At 53.0% G+C, this 18,387-nt stretch overlaps 1 protein-coding gene across 5 annotated transcripts; it reads left to right on the forward strand.

The window, feature by feature from the left end:
• Positions 412–15,884, forward strand: LOC110257903 (granulocyte-macrophage colony-stimulating factor receptor subunit alpha-like). 5 transcript variants are annotated; one of them, XM_021080905.1, is made up of 10 exons: positions 413–655; positions 3,578–3,739; positions 4,240–4,385; positions 6,437–6,560; positions 9,042–9,171; positions 9,268–9,440; positions 11,282–11,415; positions 12,228–12,257; positions 13,519–13,654; positions 15,748–15,884. In XM_021080905.1, the coding sequence occupies exons 1-10, from the start codon at positions 565–567 to the stop codon at positions 15,846–15,848; spliced, it is 1,227 nt and encodes a 408-aa protein (XP_020936564.1). In that variant the 5' UTR covers positions 413–564; the 3' UTR covers positions 15,849–15,884. The 5 variants fall into 5 exon arrangements, with proteins under 5 accessions (XP_020936565.1, XP_020936564.1, XP_020936567.1 ...); XM_021080908.1 differs by having other exon boundaries at positions 414–655; positions 3,656–3,739; positions 15,748–15,883; XM_021080907.1 differs by having other exon boundaries at positions 428–655; positions 3,638–3,739; positions 15,748–15,879.

An 18,387-nucleotide genomic window follows, 5' to 3' on the forward strand; every position in this document is an offset into this window, starting at 1 on the left:
ACCTGGTCTGTGTCGACGTGAGGCGTCATCCAGGCCAACTCTTGGGACCTTCTCCACACCGACGGTGGATGGGGAAGGTGGGCCATGAGATGAGAGGACCCACCTGGTACCTGGCTGAGCAGCCTCATGAACCACCTGGCTGACCTCTGGGAAGATGACCTGCTCGGGGTCACGGGGGGAGGGGGGCAGCTCAATGGCCAAGGCGCAGTCTGTCCAGCTGCCTTTCACTTCTGGATGCTCAGAGGTCACCTGCCATCTCTTGACCACCTCCCCCTGTGCTTTGCACAGACACCAACATCTTGTGTGTCCCCCTGGCTCTCCTGTGCCTGGCTTTTCTCAGCACCTTCTAGATGTGTCTCTGTGTGTGTGTGTGTGTGTGTGTGTGTGTGTGTGTGTGCGCGCGCACATGCGTGACATGGGAGCTATGCAGTGGGACGCTCCGGGGACAGACACAAATGACCTATAGGTTTCCCAATTCCTTCTAAGAGACATACCACAAGACAGGGGAGGAAATTCAGGAGAAAAAAAAAAAAAAGGAAGATACCGAGCTGAAATGTCCTTGTCATGCAATCCGTGCGGCAGCTCTCAGACGAGGAAGAGACCTGTCAGAGGGCTCAGATGTGGGGACAGCGGGACACAGCCCGGAGGAATGCAGGTTGGCAGAGGCGAGCCCAGCGCGGGGGTGGTGGGGGTGTAGGCCTGTCCCCTTGACCCCGGAGTCCTGCAAAGTGTCCGGTCACTTGGGGACCTTCTCCTGCTCGCGGGGCTGCTGTTGGCGGCTGGGGATCCAGGTTGGGCAGATTCTGAGGGTGGGGAGGAAACGTGTTGGATGAAGTCTGCCTGAGTGGGAGGGTGATCAGGGATCGGTAACCCCAGGTGTTCTTCGGCGTGGGGTGCAGCTTAAGGTCTGGGGGAGCCCCGGGGACCCCGCCCCGGTGCAGCGGGAGCTTGCGGAATTCCCCAGGCAAGCCTGTGACCGTGAAGGTGGGGACGTGGTTTGGGATGAGCCCAGAGGCTCCGGTGGGGTGTGTCTGCAAGTGGCCCGGCCGGGCAACAGGGACGGTGGCATCGCATTCTGCACAGCGAGGGAGTGCACCCCCCGGGACCACAGGGCATCCGAGGAGAGGACCGGCAGCCCCACCGCCAGCTCCCCGCCAGGCGTGACTTGAATGCATTGGATGTGGGTCCCGGGGGGGTCTGCGCCCCGTCCTTGCCGCCGCCACCATCTCTATAAAGCTGAACCCTTTAAAAGGGGAAAGAAAACCCAGTGTGACGAAAACGAAAAGAAGAAGGGAAAGTGGGCACCAAGGGCAAAACAGGGCATGACTCCGTTTTCAGGAAACTCCCGGGACGGGCAAATGCCTGGAGACGGAGGGCAGAGCGGGGGTGACCACCGGGGGCTGGGGGAGGGAGTGACGGGGCAGGACTGCTGACAAGGACAGGGTGGGGTGGGGGGCTCCTTCTCTAAGGCTGAGAATGTTCTGGACCCAGAGAGCCATGGTGGATACACAGCATTGGGAATGAACTCGTGCAGCTACGTCCTCTGCTTCCTCAGGGTGAATTTTATGCCGTGTGAATTTTGCCTCGGTTTTTTGTTTTTTTTTTTTTTTTTAAATCCTGGCCAAATATATATAAAAGTACAAGAATGCGGCTTCCCTGGACTTGGGTCTTCTGGCCACTTCTGCGAGGTACCAGGTGCGGGCGTGTAGGATGAAAGAGATGGTTAAGCCCAGGGCCGGCCCAACCAGATAAATCAGAGCTCTGGGTGTTTCCTGCCCGGAGCCTCTGGGGATTGGCTCACAATCTTCGGGCACCAGGCGTGGATCGTCCGGAACGGTGTGGGTGTCTGTGTCCCTTCGCGGCATGTGAGAACTTCGTGCTTCTTTTCAGGCCAGCATGCAGAAGTTTCTGGTTTCGCTCCATCGCCGCTGCCGAGAAGCAGCCCTGGGAGGAAGCGGAATGGGGAAATCGTGGAGGGGTGGATGCATCTGGGAGGGAGGCGTTCATGGGTTCCGGCCACGTATCCACCCCTGGGGCGGGTCCAGCAGGAGGCTCTGAGGTGAGAAACGTGGCCCCGGGCAGCAGCTGGGATGGAGAGCAAGGTGAGGGAGGCAGGTGCTGCCACCAGCGAGGACTCAGATGGCTCCCAAAGTGCTCCGCTTGCCCACAGCCCACAGCCTGCCCCTCTTCCTGGTGAAGCGAAGCTCAGCTTGAACCGCAAGGAGGTTGCACAAATTGCAGATGCGAAAGTCAAGGCGGAGGCAAAGCCAGAGTCGCGAAGAGGGTGGAGCCCAAGGAGGAGCCTTCAAGGCACAGTGGGGAGCCCCCAGCCCCGCCCAGGGCAGGGGATCAGGGACCAGACCCAGGGGAAGGCTGGAGGTTGGCGGGATCCAGCTGGGGTGGAGGAAGCTGGCTGCTTCTCCATCCTGAGGGCCAGGTGGGAAAGTTGAAGCATGTCTGATCCGTGCCTTTTATTTCCTCTTTGACAGCAAGGGAGCTTCTCCGGGGGGCGGGGGGGTGGTCTGGGGGGCGCTCAGGGAGCTTGGGAGCTTGGGTGTCTGTGCCCAGGTGCGCCCGTGGCCCAGGTGTGCACACCTGGAGTGCGGACACCTGGTCACAGCACCACAGCTCATGGCATCACTGGATCCTTAACCCAGTGAGCGAGGCCAAGGATAGAGCCCACGTCCTCACAGATACTAGTCGGGTTTTTTTTAACCACTGAGCCACGACGGGAAGTCCCAAATCAGTACGTCTTTCTTGGATCAACCCCACTGAGTGCAGGGTTCAGCTGAGCCTCAAAGCCACGGCTGATGGGTCGTGGTGATTGTGGGACACTTTGGGGGGAAATGACACCGACTTGGATTCATTTCGCATTTGCTCTGATGCTCTCTGACGCGTCAAAGTGGATCCGGGAGGGTTAGCACCAGAAATGAGGGCTCTGGTGTCCCTTATGATGAGAATGCGTTTTTTGAGATCCTTTAAAAAAATGGTTTGGAACTTGACTTTTGCAGCAGAGCAACGCAGGACCTAATTTTCCTGGGGGTGGGGCGGGAAAAGCTCTGGGGTCCCCACACTCCCTGCGGAGACCCCACACGTCCGGCCCGTACCCCACTCACTGGCCAAGACTGTCTGATTCCCCCTCTCCCTCTCTGCTCCTGTGTCCACACTGACCTCCTTGGGTGCAAATAAGGAGGAGATCGAAGCCTTAAGCAAGCTTGTCCGAGACAAGCCGCCTCCTGGCAAAAAGATAATATAAATATAAATAAGTGATACAATTTCCTTGTATTCGTGCAGTTATGCGCATTCCTACAGACACAAATGATTTCTATATAATTCACATTTTATACTTTTATATAAAGATCCATCTTATAAATGGGACTTTCCATTGTGGCTCAGTGTCTGTGAGGCTACGGGTTTGTTCCCTGGCCTTGCTCAGTGGGTGAAGGGACTGGCGTTGTTGTGAGCTGTGGTGTCGGTTGCAGATGTGGCTCGGATCCCAAGCTGCCACAGCCGTGGTATAGACCTGCAGCTGCAGATCCAATCGGACCTATAACCTGGGAACTTCCAAATCCCACAGGTGTGGCTGCCAAAAAAAAAAAAAGACTCCCCCATGAAATCGGATTTTCTCTCCTCCCAGTGCTTGCTCATCCCGCAGGCTGCCCCAGGCGTCTCCTAACCACGGCCCTTCTGCTCTCCCTGCTGCTGGACCCCGCGATTCTCCTGCTCCGGGAGCACCAGGGTGAGTGTGTGAATGTGGTTTGGCCTCTGCCGGCGAGTCCCACCCCATGACCCTGGCTTCTGCGGACACAGCCCGAGGCCTGCGTCTCATTTCATTGTTTCCTCATAGGAGAGATGCACCCCCCTCAACCCCGGGCATCACGCCTCCTATTGTGCACCTGCTTTGGGGACCATGAATTCCCCCCCCCCGCCCCCGCTTCTGCAGCCGCAGGGGCAGGTGTTCCACTCCCTCCCCGCAGCCAGCTCTGAACGCACCGCCTTTGTTCCTTCTCACTTTCTTGGTCTTTGTTTCTCTCCACAGCAGACACCTCCGCGTGGAGAAAGGGTGGGAAGGAGAGATGGAAAGGGGGCCACGGAATGATGAGGACGTGACGGGCGGGGGGTGGGGGGTGTGATTCCCAACCCTCAGCTTTACTTCTAAGGCGTGGGGCTCACTGGCAAGGGGGACGTGCGGACGGGGAAAGAGTCCTTTCTGAAGCCAGCGGCCACCACGTCTCTTAGATCTTCCCGCCCTGGACCAGAACGCCAGTCTCCATGTGACGTTTGACCCAAAGACCATGACACTAAGGTGGGACTGCAGGGAAAACGTCACCTCTGGGGAGTGCCTGATGACGACGCACAAGGAGAACTCACCGGTTAAGAAAGGGGTAAGAGGGAGTTCCCCTGCTGGCTCGGAGGGTTAAGAACCCAACGAGTATCCATGAGGATGCCTCACGCAGTGGGTTAAGGATCCGGTGTTGCCACGAGCTGTGGTGTAGTCTGACAGCTGCAGCTCCAATTTGACCCTAGCCCGAGAACTTCTATACGCCACGGGTGTGGCCCTAAAAAGAAAAAGAAAGGAAAAAGAAAAAAGTAAGATGGATCAGATGTGGCCAAAGGCTGTCCTTGTCACAGCCCTCATCCAGCAGGACCACAGGAAAAATTTTTAAAATGCCAGGGATACTGGGATGCACTTTGGAGTCCCTGGTGTAGGTGCACCAGGGGAGTCCTGGCAGGAGTTCAGTTTGGGTCCGGCAGGCTGATTCCCTGGGGGAACCCCATTCTTGCCTCGGGCATCCCTGTTTCAATGAGCCTGGGGGCTCCTGGCTTCATGCAATGGGTGGTCCACATAGCAGGCTTCATCCCGGGAAAGCAACAGAATCAGCTCTGCCTCTCAAAGGACAGCACACTGAACAGATTCACGGCGATACAATGTATACATGACACCCAGGTCAGAGGGCGGGCATGAATGAGGCAGGACAAGAAAAATCAACCCCATCAAACACGACCTGAGGAGTTCCTGCCGTGGCACAGGAGGCTAAGAATCGGCCTGCAATGACTCAGGTCACTGCCGAGGCGAGGGTTCAATCCCCGGCCTGGCACAGTGAGTTAAAGGAGCCAGGCTTGCAGAAGCTGCAGCGTAAGTCACAGCTGTGGCTCAGATTCAATCATGGGCCCAGGAATTTCCATACGCTGTGGGTTCAGACATATAATTAAAAAAGGCAGCAGCAGGATGGACAGGGAGTTTGGGGTCCGTCGATGCAAAGGGACATTTATTTTTATGTTGTCCTTTTTTTTTAGGGCTGCACCTGCGAGGCACATGGAAGTTCCCGGGCTAGGAGTGGAATCAGAGCTGTTGCTGCGGGCCTGTGCCAGAGCCACAGCCGCGCCCGATCTGAGCCACGTCTTCGACCTACACCACATCTCATGGCAATGCCGGATCCTTAACCCACTGAGCGAGGCCAGGGATCGAACCAGAAACCTCATGGTTCCTAGTCGGATTCGTTTCCACTGCGCCACGACCGGGTCTCCCGCACACTTGACACTGAGAATAGACAGGCCATGAGGTCCTGCTGTGCGGCACAGGGACCTGTATCCAGTCTCTTGGGACGGACCATGATGGAAGGTAACATGAGAAAAAGAATGGGAGTTTCCATTGTGGTTCAGCGGAAACAAATCTGACTAGTAACCACAAACCTCCCTAGTAACAAGTGAGGCAGGTTCGATCCCTGGCCTCACTCAGTGGGTTAAGGATCCAGCTTTAGCAGTGGTGTAGGTCACAGATGCAGCTCAGATCCTACATGGCTGTGGCTGTGGTGTAGACCAGTAGCTGCAGCTTCAGTTCGACCCCTTGCCTGGGAAACTCCATATGCAGAGGATGCAGCCCTAAAAAAACAAACAAACAAAACAAACAAAAAGAAAGAAAAAGTATGTATATAGATATATGTACAACTGGGTCACTCTGCTGTACAGCAAACATGGGCACAACATTGCCCATGTAAATCAACTCTTTTTAATAAACAACAGCAGGGTACATGAAAAAAAATTTTTTACCAAAGGCCAAAAAAAATAAAAAATAAAAATAAAAAAAAGAAGAGAGTGTGGAGCTCCACAAAGTTGAAAGGGATGTGGGCTCTGGCTGCTGCGAGTGTGGCGCATTGGCATTCCTCGGCAGCTTGTGAGAAATGCAGAATCCCAGACCTCGCCTGGGGCTTGCAGAACCAGCCTCTGCATTCGCACAAGATCCCTGGGGGCGCCGGCCAGCAGGTTGCCAGGTGAGCTCCATTCGCCCCTTGTGAACGCAGCTGATGGGCGTCTTCCCCAAGAAGGTACCTGGGGGATGTCGCCGAGGGAAGTGGGTGGATGCAGGACCACATGACGGCAGGGTGAAAAGCAAGAAGGCTGTTTCCTAATCCACCGGGTGGGTGCATCTTTTCAGATCAAAGGCAAGGAATGTCGGTGTACCTTCCAAGACCGTTCTCTCCACGGGGGCGTTTCGTTCACGGTTAAAGTAAACATCGACCAAAGATGGATTTCAGAAACGCTGGTCTACAGCAACCCAGGTAGGGAAGACGTGGCGTGATGCTTGTGCACCCCACTAGCATCAGAAAGACGAGCCCATTTATTTCAGCTTTACGGAGAGAGAACCGACCCACAGGAATTGTGTGTGTTTAAGGGGTGCCTTTGGTGTTTTGATGTACATAGGCTTTGTCAGATGGTTACGACTGAGCTATGAATCTATCCGTCCTGTTATGGCGTTAGGGGTTTTGGGGAGTGAGAACCCTGGAGATCTACTCTTTTAATGAAGGCCAGATGAACCACGCACTACCGGTGCCACTGGTCACTACGCTGTGCATGACAACCCCAGAATGTACTCTTCTTATAACTGGAAGTTTGTACCTTTTGACTGACGCCTCCCCATTTCCCGCACCCCCTAGCCCCAGATCACCTTCATTCTGTGGGTGTCTCTGGATTTTCTTTAGAGCCCACATATACAGAACATCATTTTGTGTTTATCTTTCTTTGTCTGACTTATTTCATCCTCCAGCTCCATCCGTGTTGTTGCAAGTGGCAGAGTCTCCTTCCTTTTCAGATTGAATAATATTTGTGTGTGTGTGTGTGTGTGTGTGTGAGAGAGAGAGAGAGAGAGAGAGAGAGAGAGAGATCTTCTTTAGTCATTCATCCGTCCATAGACACGTAGTTTCTTTCTGTATCTTGGCTACTGCAAATAATGCTGCATAATCAACATGGGGATGCAAATACCTCTTGGAGATCCAGGTTCTATTTCCTTCGGATATACACTGAGAAAAAGGATTGTTGGGTCATACGGTAGATCTCTTCTCATTTGGGGGGTTATGCCGAATTGTTGTCCATAGAGGTGGCACCAGTTTAAATCCCCACCAGCAGGGCACAAGGTTCCCCTTTTCTCCGAATCCTGATCAACCCTGGTTATCTCTGGTCTTTGATGGTAGCCATTCTGACAGGTGTGAGGTGATGGCTCATTGTGGTCATAATTTGCATTTCCCTGATGATTCCCGATGCTGAGCATCTTTCCCCATGCCTGTGGGCCATCTGGATGTCTTCTTCGGAAAAATGTATATTCGGGTCCTTTGCCTGTTTTTTTTCACCAGAATATTTGTTTTTTAAAAAATTTGTGTTTTTCGTTGTTTGAATTCAATGCATATTTTGGATACTAACCCCTTACCAGATATATATGGTTTGCCAATATTTTCTCCCGTTTCACAGGCTGGTTTTTCACTCTGTCGATTGTTCCCTTTGCTGTACAGAAGTTCTTAGCTTGATCCAGTTCTCTTTTTCTGTTTTTGTTTTTTGTCTGTGCTTCGGTGTTAGATCTAAGGTCAAGGGGCTTTTCTCCCATGTTTTCCTCTAGGAATTTTACAGTTTCAACTTTCTTTTTGTTTGTTTGTTTCTTTTTTTTTTCTTCTTTTTTTTTTTTTTTTCTTTCTGTAAAGACGTTCGCAGGCTCGGGGTCAAGTCAGGCTGCATTTGCTGGCCTGCACCACAGCCACAGCACCACCAGATCTGAGCTGCATCTGTGACCTATGTTGCAGTTTGTGGCAACACTAGATTCTTAACCCGTGGAGCAAAGCCAGGGATTGAACCCGCATTATCACACACACTGTCAGGTTCTTAGCCTGCTGAGCTGCAATGAGAACTCCAAGACTGTTTTCATAACATCCTTTTCGGATCGGTCATTGCTACTGTATGGGAACACCGCTGATGTTTGTGTGTTGATTTTATACCCAGCACCTTTACGAAATGTATTCATTTTAGCATTTTTTGTGTGTTTGCTTGGGCTTTAGGGTTTTCTACCTATACAATCATATCATCTGCAGAGATCATCTTGTTTCTTTCTGATTTGAAAGACTTTATTTATTTTTCTTGTCTAATTGCTCTGGCTACGACTTCAAGTACTTGGGGGAACAGGAGTGGTGCCCCTGGGCACCCTTGTCTCGCACAGGATCTTAGATGAAAAGCTTTCAGTTTTTCTTGATTCTGACCTTAGCTGTGGGCTTTTCTGGTTTGGCCTTCCCTGGGCTGAGGTCAGTGCCTTGTAGACCTAACTTGTTGAGAGTTTTTATCCTGAAGGGATGTTGAATTTTGTCAAACACTTTTCCCACATCGACTGAGATGATTATGTGGTTTTTCTCTTTCACTGTGTTAACGCATCTCATCAATGTATTGGCGTAGGTTGACTCATTTTTACATCCCAGGGGTAAATTCCACTGGCTGATGGCATGTGATATTCTTAATGTGCTGTTGGAGACGGTTTGCTAGCATTTGCGGGGGGGGATTAAATCTATATTCATTAGGGATATGGTAATTTTCTTATGTCTTTGTCTGGTTTTGGTATCAGGGTGATACTGTCCTCATAATACAATTTTAGAAGGGTTCTCTCTTCTTCTCTTTTTGGGAAGAGTTTGCAAAGGATTGGTATCAATGCCTGTTTCAACTCTGGAGCCATCCAGTCCATCTCCCTTTAAATTTCATGTACAAATTACTTTGTTTCTGCCTCTCCCCAGGTGTGGAGGGCACCGCCGCCCAAAACTTCTCCTGTCTTATCTACAACGCGGATTTCATGAACTGCACCTGGGCAAAGGGCCAAGCAGCCCCAAATGACATCCAATATTTTTTGTATATACGAGACTCAAAGTAAGTGTTGACCCCATGTAGACAGACAGCCCTGAACCCCTCAGCGAAGAAAGAGAGATGCCCTGATGGTTCTCTGAACACTTTGGACTCTTACAGGAAGAAAATTGAGAGAGAATGTCCTCGGTACTTACAAGACTCGGGAACCCACGTGGGATGTCACCTCCAAAACATCTCGGGATTAAGTTTTTACAGTTACTTCCTGGTTAACGGTACAAGCCAAAAGTCAGGAATCCAGTTCTTTGACTCGGTTTTGATGTTAAAGGAAATAGGTGAGAACAACCACCTGTGTTTTAACCGCTATCTCATAGGTCTGACAGAATTATTTGTGTTGAAATCTGCCTAAGTTCCCCAGGGATGCTATCATGAATGACCACACCGTGGGAGGCTTAAAACCATGGAAATGTGTCCTCTCACCATTCTGGAGGCTAGAACTCCAAAATCAAGGCATTGGCAAGGCTGGTTCTGGAGTGTCTAAAGGCCCACCTGCCCCCATGCCTGTCTCCTAGATTCTGGAGACAGTCAAGAATCCTTGACTTATACACGCATCACTCCAGTCTCTGTCTTCATACATCTGTCTTCCCTGTAGGTCTCAAATCTCCCCTCCTCCCCCTTGTAAGGGCACCAGTCATTGGATTTAGGACCTATTTCCATCCAGAATGAGCTCATCTCAAGATCATTAATGACGCAGCCCAACGAGTCCCCAAATTGGAGAGGAAGCCACCACAGAAGAGCAGACGCAGAAGCTCCACACCCTTGCCCCAAGCTCTGCCCTCTGCATCTTTTCCATCTGGACATTCCAAGTTATATCCTTGCATAACAACCAGTGAGCTCATAAAGAGAATGTTCCCCAAGTTCTGTGAACTTCTCTTGCAAATCGATGAAAGCCAAGGAGGGGGTCAGGGGGAAGCTTTGATTGATCGCTGGACACTCAGAAGCCCACAGGTGATGCATGTCCTGGATTTGGGCCTGGTGCCTGAAGTGGAGGGTGGGGGTGCCGTCTTGCGTGTCAGAGCCCTTCACCTGTGGAATCAGACCCCACCTCCGGGTAGACATGTCGCAATGAGGTTGAGTGGTAGGGCACCCAGCTGGTGTTGGAGAATTGTTTGCTGGTGTGGGCGAGTCCCAAACATCAGACTTGGGTGCAGACTCCTAGGTCTAGACCACAGTGACGAGCCCGAGAGCTGGTCCCTCTTACTTGGCGGCCAGCGCGTCTCATCGTGAGGGTTAAAGGTGAGGAGATCTACTCGAGGTGGATGTCGAGAATGTGAGATTTACAGTCACAAGAGAAGCTGCATGCGACGGCCGAGATGTGCAAACCCACCCTCAAAGTTTCAAAGAACAGAATCGAGTCTCAGCTTTAAGAACGGAAGAGATGCCAGACGAGGTGGAAGCAGATACACTCCTGAGCCGTGGATTGCCAGCGCCCAGGGTCGAGGGGTCACCGTCTGGGTGCCCGTGCACCGCTGGAGGACGCAGAAGCTCTGCGACCTTTTCTGGCACAACTGGAAACCATGACCTGCCCCACCTGCGTCTTTCCCTCCTTCCCTCACTTTGGATCACATGCTAGATGGTCAAGTATCCACTCGATGGAACCCTCCCAGATGCCACCTTCTCTGTATCTCCTTAGAATGTGGAAACCCTGACTGTCCAAGCCTCTCCACCGATCCTGGACCACTGGGAATTCACTCTTTTTTTTTTTTTTAACCAATTTTTTTCTTCTTTTTAGCCCTCTGCTCCAGACGGGCCTCCCACGATAGTTCCATATGCCAAACAATGCCTTCTCTTGCAAAGCCAGCCCTCTCTTTCTACCTGCAGCCTTGCTAATCCTATAGGATATGCCAGGCCTCTTAAGGCTAAAGACGTGTCAAACCAGCCTCTCTCCTGCCCTCCAAACCCACCACCGCCTCCCTCCCTGGGTCTTCAGGAACCCAAGCTCCTTTCCCGCTGCACATGTCAGCCTCAGGATCATCTTCCCCCAAGAGCAACACTCGGACCCACCTCTGCTTCCTGGTGACCTCGGGGAGCTACCGTCACTGTCAGGACTGGGTTTCCCTCTGTGGCCAAGGCAAAGACCTCTGGATCAGAGGTGTCTGCGGGGTTCTCGTTACAGAGAGATACAACCCTCCCAACAACATCACCGTGTACTGCAATGAATCCCACTGCTTCATCCAGTGGGAAAAGCCCAGGACCCGAAAAACACTGTCCGACAGGGAGTTCCAGTACCAGCTGGACATCCAGAGACAGGTGAGTGAACCCTGCTCTGAGCAGGACTTCCCCCCTCCAGAAGCAGGGCAGCCACTCTCAGGCCCCACTGTGAGGACCTGGGGCACATGGGGTGGGTTTAGGTTGGGTGAACATCAGGGAAAATTCAGGGTCTGCTCCAAGTCCACCTGGACCCAGTGTAGACAAGCAGGAACCCTCCGCTCCAAGTCCACCTGGACCCAGTGTAGACAAGGAAGGACCCTCTGCTCCAAGCCCGTCTGGACCCAGTGTAGACAAGGAGGGACCCTCTGCTCCAAGCCCACCTAGACCCAGTGTAGACAAGGAGGGACCCTCTGCTCCAAGCCCGTCTGGACCCAGTGTAGACAAGGAGGGACCCTCTGCTCCAAGCCCACCTAGACCCAGTGTAGACAAGGAGGAACCCTCTGCTCCAAGCCCACCTGGACCCAGTGTAGACAAGGAGGGACCCTCTGCTCCAAGCCCACCTAGACCCAGTGTAGACAAGGAAGGACCCTCTGCTCCAAGCCCACCTAGACCCAGTGTAGACAAGGAGGGACCCTCTGCTCCAAGCCCGTCTGGATTCTTAGTAGGATCCACCAGCTGCTGAGGTTCTAGAAGGAACCATGACCAGGGGGCGCCGTCCTTCCTCTGGACACATTCTGTCCTCTACGTGGGGTCCACACCTGGATAAGGTGAACAGAAAGACCTCAATCTTTCTGCTGGGCCCTCACTGTCTTGGTTTCTCCTGATGACGCTCAAAGCGGAGATCCCAAGAGACCTGTGAAAAACCTTCAAAATGGAGCCCCAAACACCTACCTTGCTTTTGTTTTCTCTAGAGCAATATCAGACGCAGTGAAAATCAACTGGTGAGTTCACCACTCTGACCCAAAGTATCACCCTGGTAGCTTGACCGTCCAGTGTTGGTCCGTGGACACGTGCCAGGTGCACACCTGGCCCAGCGGCGGCCAGGATGGGAGGCGGGCATAACTGGAAGATCCGAGTTCGCGGGAACGCCGTCCAGTCAGGGATGTGGGCTCCCTCCCAGTAGCCCCTCTGGGTGGGGTCAGCCTCTTCTACCCTCTTGTATCTTTTTTTTTTTTTATTACTCAATGAATGTATTACCTCTATAGTTGTACAATGGTCATCACAATCCAATTTTATAGGATTTGCATCCCACACCCCCAGCGCATCCCCCCAGCCCCAACCTGCCCGCTTCTGTCTTGACCCACGTCAGTCAAGGAACTGTTCCATGGCGTGTCAAGGACGTGATTGCTCCTTCACGACCCCTCCGCAGGAAGACCCTCCAAGTCCTCTTTGTGGGTCTTTTCTGCGTTTCACCACCACGCTGACCTCAGTGTCTTCCTCTACTGCATGAGGAAGAGAGCCCCTCAACATCCCTTACAGGAGGATTAGCCCTCTGTGGGTCTGTTCACATCTGGGGTCGCTGCTGAAGAGTTTCTGCATCTAGACGTACGATGCTGGCAGCCCCAGAGGTGGTTGCTCAGCCAACGGAGGCATCCTTCTTTGTCCCTATGTCATTATCTTTCCTCCAAAGTCCACGGTATGTCCAGCCCAACCGTCACGCCCAGACTGAGTACCTCTGGATGCAGAAATCATTCAGCAGGTGCAGTGGACACGAGCAGGCTCACAGGGGGGGTAAAATCTTTGTAAGGGCTGCTAAGTTCAACCTCTTGATGAGACAGAGGACGATACTGGAGATCAGAGTGATGGAGAAACTGAGAAGTTTCCTTATAATTCCTCCAAAGTCCTCAGGACACCAAGGACAACGTTCAAAGCCAGACGGGGTGTAAGTCTGGATGCAGAAATGATGCAGCAGCTCCGTGCATAACGAACAGACCCACCGATGGATAAGATCCTTGTAAGGGAGGTGTTAGGAGGACCCATGGCTGCTCAGGCAGAAGACGCTACGGAGGGTCAGAGTGGTGGGGAAACCTGGGCATTTAGTTATTTCTCCAAAGCCCCCCCGTACATGGAGCATGACGTTGGCACCCAGGGGGGAGCGTGGCCTCGAATATTTCATCCATTTCTCTGGTGCAGCTGAAAAGACTCCCCCCTTTTTCTCAGCATAGGCAACAACTCTAACTTCTAACTCTGATTTCTCCAAAGATTGTGGTGTCTGGTGATTTGGGAAATAAATACAACTTTCCGAGCCCGCACCCCAGGGCCACGCACATCCTGAAGATGAGAACAGCAGACGCCCGGCGCGCTGAATGGGGAACCTGGAGCCAGCCCGTCCAGTTCGGTACGTGGGCCCGGGATGGTGGCCAGAGGCGCTGTGGCAGCCTGACGCCGCCGAGGGGACGTCCTGGCCTCTGTGGCTTGGTTCCCTCGGCCTCAGCCAATGAGACCGTCCCCATAAGGCTCTCTAAGGGGCCTTTCCCGGGGTGGCTCAGCAGGTTAAGAACCCGACTAGGACCTATGAGGATGCAGATTCGATCCCTGGCCTCGCTCCGTGGGTTAAGGATGCAGGGTTGCTGTGAGCTGGGGTGTAGGTCACAGATACAGCTTGGATTCTGAGTTGCTGTGGCTGTGGTGTAGACCGGCAGCTACAGCTCTGATCCGACCCCTAGCCTGGGAACTTCCATATGTCACAGGTACAGCCCTAAAAAAAAAAAAAAGGACATTGGGGGAAAAAAAGAAAAACCCACCAAAGAAGAGAAAAATACCTTCAAATGATTTGATGAGGGCTAAGCCTCCAAAATATATAAACTATTCTGAGAAACCAAGAACACAGGCACTAGACAGCCAAGTTTAAAAAAGGGTTTAAAATGTGGGCCACAAAAAAAAAAAAAAAAAGAAGAAGAATAGGCAAAAAGAATAGATGTTTCCCGGAATAAGTTCTGAACAGAGCTGGCGCATGTCCACGGGACTTTTTCGGTTTTGTCTGCCATCTGGAATCTGCCCGTTTTACAGCGAGCATGCTGGTTCCTGTGCCGGGGTGTGTGTTATCTGATCGTATTGAAACCTCTCGCAAGGGCGGAGTTTTTCCTCCATTGAATGATCTTGATAGAACTGGGGTTTCTTCCTGGATTTTTTTTTTTTTTTTGTCTTTTTAGGGCCACAAAAGCAGCATATGGAAATTCCCAGGCTAGGGGTCACACCACAGCTCACAGCAACTCTGGAACCAAGCAGCGTCTGTGACCTACAGCACAGCTCACAGCAACGCCGGATCCTTAACCCACTGAGTGAGGCTAGGGATGGAACCCGCATCCTCACGGGTGTTAGTCGGGCTCATTATTGCTGAGCCACAACAGGAACTCCTCTCGTAGAAGTTTTAAATACTCGTGGATAAAATGCGCCCTGTTAGAAGAGTAATTTATTATAAAAAGTGCTTATTCCTGATGATACATAAATTAAAACTTAAGACTAGATGGGAGGCAGGGAGTTCCCTGGTGGCTCAGTGGGTTAAGGATCCAGTGTTGTCACTGCTGTGGCCTCGCTTCAACCTCTGGCCTGGGAACTTCCTCATTAGATGGAAGGTGATTTTGTTTAAAACTGTATGCCTGGGAGGTCCCATGGCGGCTCAGAGGAAATGAATCCATGAAGACGTGTGTTCGATCCCTGGCCCCGTTCCGTGGGTAGAGGATCTGGCATTGCCGTGAGCTGTGGTGTAGGTCGCAGAGGCAGCTCGGGTCCTGCAATGCTGTGGCTGTGGTTTAGGTTGGCAGCTGCAGCTCCAATTCACCCCCTAGCCTGGGAACTTCCATATGCCGTGGGTGCAGCCCTAATTGAAACAATTAAAAAAAAAAAAAAAAAGCATAGAAAAAGAAAAAAAAACCCTGTATGCCTGGAACTGCATATTCACTTTTAAAAAAATTATTATAGTTGATATAGAATGGTCTGTCAATTTCTGATATACAGCAAAGTGACCCGGTCATACATGGGTGTATATTCTTTTTCTCACATTATCCCTACGTATTCACTTCTTTGTCCAGTGTTTTGTTTTGTTTTGTTTTTCTTTTTGGCTGCACCCTCAGTATGGGGAATTTCCTGGTCCAGGGATCGAACACATGCCACAGCAGCGACCTGAGCCACTGCAATGATAACACCAGGTCCTTAAACTGCTGTACCACCAGGGAGCTCCCTTATCCACTTTCAGTTTTCCTCCATCTTTGGGTGGCTGTGTTGTAGGAGTTTCCAGTGTCTTGGCGAGACCCACTCCTGGGGGGTCCCGTTGCCTCAGAAACGTGTTTTTGTGAAAGCTCCAGAACTGGGTAATTTCTCTAGATTCCTCTTGTGTCCTGGGCATGTTTCCCTATCCAGGAGCTAGTGAGCCAGGGAGCTGCCCCAGCGGTGACAGCTGGTCCCTGTCCCCCCCACCCCCCCCACCCCCAGGCTCCGAAGAACTAGAATCCAGCCTGGTGCATGTCTACGTGCTGGTGGTCCTGGGGACCCTTGTCTGCGGCCTGATGCTCGGCTGCCTTTTCAAAAGGTAACCCCCGAGAGTCCTGGGCGAAGCTCCCCCTGCTCTCTGGTCAGCGGAGGGGTGATGCTTGTTGCAAAGGCAGCCCCTCGCTCGCTCGCTTGCAAAGAAGAAGAGCAGGGAGGCTGCACAGAGCCCAGGCGGTCCTCACCGCGGGCGGGCACGGCAGGGGTGTGTGTGTCGGGGGGGGGGTCTAGGAAGGAGGTCCGAGAGATAGAGAGACAGAGACAGAGACAGAGACAGAGAGAGAGGGAGAGAGAGACAGAGAGAGATAGGGAGAAAGACAGAGACAGAAAGACAGAGAAAGAGACAGAGACACAGAGAGAGAGACAAAGATAAAGAGATAGAGAAACAGACAGAGAGACAGACAGAGAGAGACAGAGAGATAGAGAGAGACAGGGAGAAAGACAGAGACAGAGACAGAAAGACAGAGACACAGAGAGAGAGACACAGAGAGAGAGACAGAGACAGAGAGACAGAGACATACAGAGAGACAGAGAGAGAGGGAGAGACAGAGAGAGATAGAGGGGGAGAGAGAGAGGGAGAGACAGAAAGAGACAGAGAGACAGAGACAGAGAGAGACAGACAGAGACACACAGAGAGAGACAGAGACAAAGATAAAGAGATAGAGAAACAGAGAGAGACAGAGAGAGACAGAGAGACAGACAGAGATAGGGAGAAAGACAGAGACAGAAAGACAGAGAAAGAGACAGAGACAGAGAGAGATGGGGGAGAGAACCAGAGACAGAGAGAGGGAGACAGAGGGACAGAGAGAGACAGAGAAGGGGTTGGGGGGGTGGAGAGAGACCCCAGGGAGGGTCCCAGAGAGCAGACAGCCCACTGGCGCTGAGGCTGGTGGGCAGCGGACCCTCGAGAGTCCCCCCCAGGAGGGGCAGCCCCTCCTGTGCCGAGGTGCTGTCACTCCCGGGCTGCCCGCCCTCCTCTGCCCCCCCCCCACCCTCCCAGACCTGCCCTCAACCTCTGGCATCTTCTGGAATGCTGGGAACACTGGAATTCTGGGAGCACATCCCGCTCCTTCTGCCCCAGGCTCCCAGCCCACCCCACCCCGGGTCAGCCTGTCCAGGGGCAGCAGCCTCTCCTTATGGGACCCCCGGCATCACGCGGGGTCTGCGGTCACATGGCCAAAGCTTCTGGGCGGAGCTGCATGGGCACAACGCTGACTGTGGGTTGCGTGCATTTGGCCCGGGAGGCTTTGCAGCGGGAGACCCCCTGCAGGGCATGCAGAAGCTCTGAGCATCCACCTGTGCCCACTGTCCCCATGTCCTCCTCCTGGCTGGGCATCCTGTGTCCATCCCCCCCACCCCCGGGACAAGGGGAGACGCTGGCCTGCCTGACGAATGCGGCTGCAAGGTGCCCCTGTCCCCAGGGATGCTGGACCTGGGGCAAAGAGGGGCTGGGAGTGCCTGACCACTGGCCGCGGTGACAGGAAGAGAGCGTAGGGCTTACACAGGAGAGTTATTACCTTAAAGAAACGCTGTGTGAGTTTCCCGTGGCTGCCGGAACCAGGGACCACAAACCACAGGCTTAAAACAACAGGAACCCACCCTCCCCCATCCTGGGGACCAGACGTCTGAGGTCAAGGGGTCCCAGGGCTGCGCTCCCTCCAGACACTCCAGAGGAGGGTCCCTCCCGCCTCTTCCAGCTTCTGGGGGCTCCAGGCGGCCCTGGGCTGGTGGTTGCCTCCCTCCCGTCTCTGCCTCCGTCTTCCCGTGGCTTCTCCTCTGTGTCTGGGTCTCCTCTTCTGTCTCTTGGGAGGACACAGTCCTTGGAGGGAGGGCCCCCCTCTTCCAGGAGGACCTCCTCTCAGATCCTTCGCTTCCTGACATCTGCAAAGACCCTGTTTCCACACAAGCTTCCGTTCCCAGGTTTGGGGTGGGGTCAAGACTTGTGGGGAATCTTTGGGGCCACCTTTCAGCTCTGCACACCCCTTCTTGATGCTGTCACAGAACCAGAGGTGCTAACCCTTGAGAAAGAAAACAGACGCCCCTTTGAACACGCAGCGGGACTGTGGTGCTTGGTGTTGACTTAAAAAAAAATACACAACCTAAAAGCTGAGGGTTCCGTTTGACTGGGGGCAAAATGAGGCAGCATCCAAGGAGCTCTGAGAAACCGCTCCCAAGAGGCAGGGGGAGGGCAGAGTGTCTGATCTCGGTGAAGGGGGAGTCCCTGCCACCAAGCTCACATTGTGGGGAAGGTCCCTGCTGGCCTCGTGAAGGTCACCGCTGGTCACGAGGAGCAGACGTCACCATGAAGGATGTTGGTGGTTTTCTAGGTACGAGGAGATGCAAGACTCGGGGGCTCCTGAAATCTTCTCCTGAAAACCTCTAACCCTCTGAAGCCCTGTTCTTCCAGTTTCCCCAGAGCACAGAGGCCTCACTCCTGGTCCCCACCCTGAGCTCCTGTCAGGGGGTGGGGGTCAGCGGCGGCAGCAGCTCAGGAGTCAGTCTGTGTAGAGGCGGGTGGCACGTGCCCGTCTCCAGCTCACCCACAGCACGTGCAGGTTAAGGGATGAGCTGTGAAAATACCGCACA

This window comes from Sus scrofa, chromosome Y, assembly GCF_000003025.6.
Source record: "Sus scrofa isolate TJ Tabasco breed Duroc chromosome Y, Sscrofa11.1, whole genome shotgun sequence".
In the NCBI taxonomy this organism is placed as follows: domain Eukaryota; kingdom Metazoa; phylum Chordata; class Mammalia; order Artiodactyla; family Suidae; genus Sus; species Sus scrofa.

Excerpts from the sequence above, each read along its gene's own strand:
- LOC110257903 (XM_021080905.1), top strand. The coding sequence starts at position 565 with ATGCAATCCGTGCGGCAGCTCTCAGACGAGGAAGAGACCTGTCAGAGG. Across the intron at positions 656-3,577 it reads CACAGCCCGGAGGAATGCAG|GTGTGGCTGCCAAAAAAAAA; the intron begins GTTGGCAGAGGC and ends CAAATCCCACAG. Across the intron at positions 13,655-15,747 it reads GAGCCAGCCCGTCCAGTTCG|GCTCCGAAGAACTAGAATCC; the intron begins GTACGTGGGCCC and ends CCCCACCCCCAG.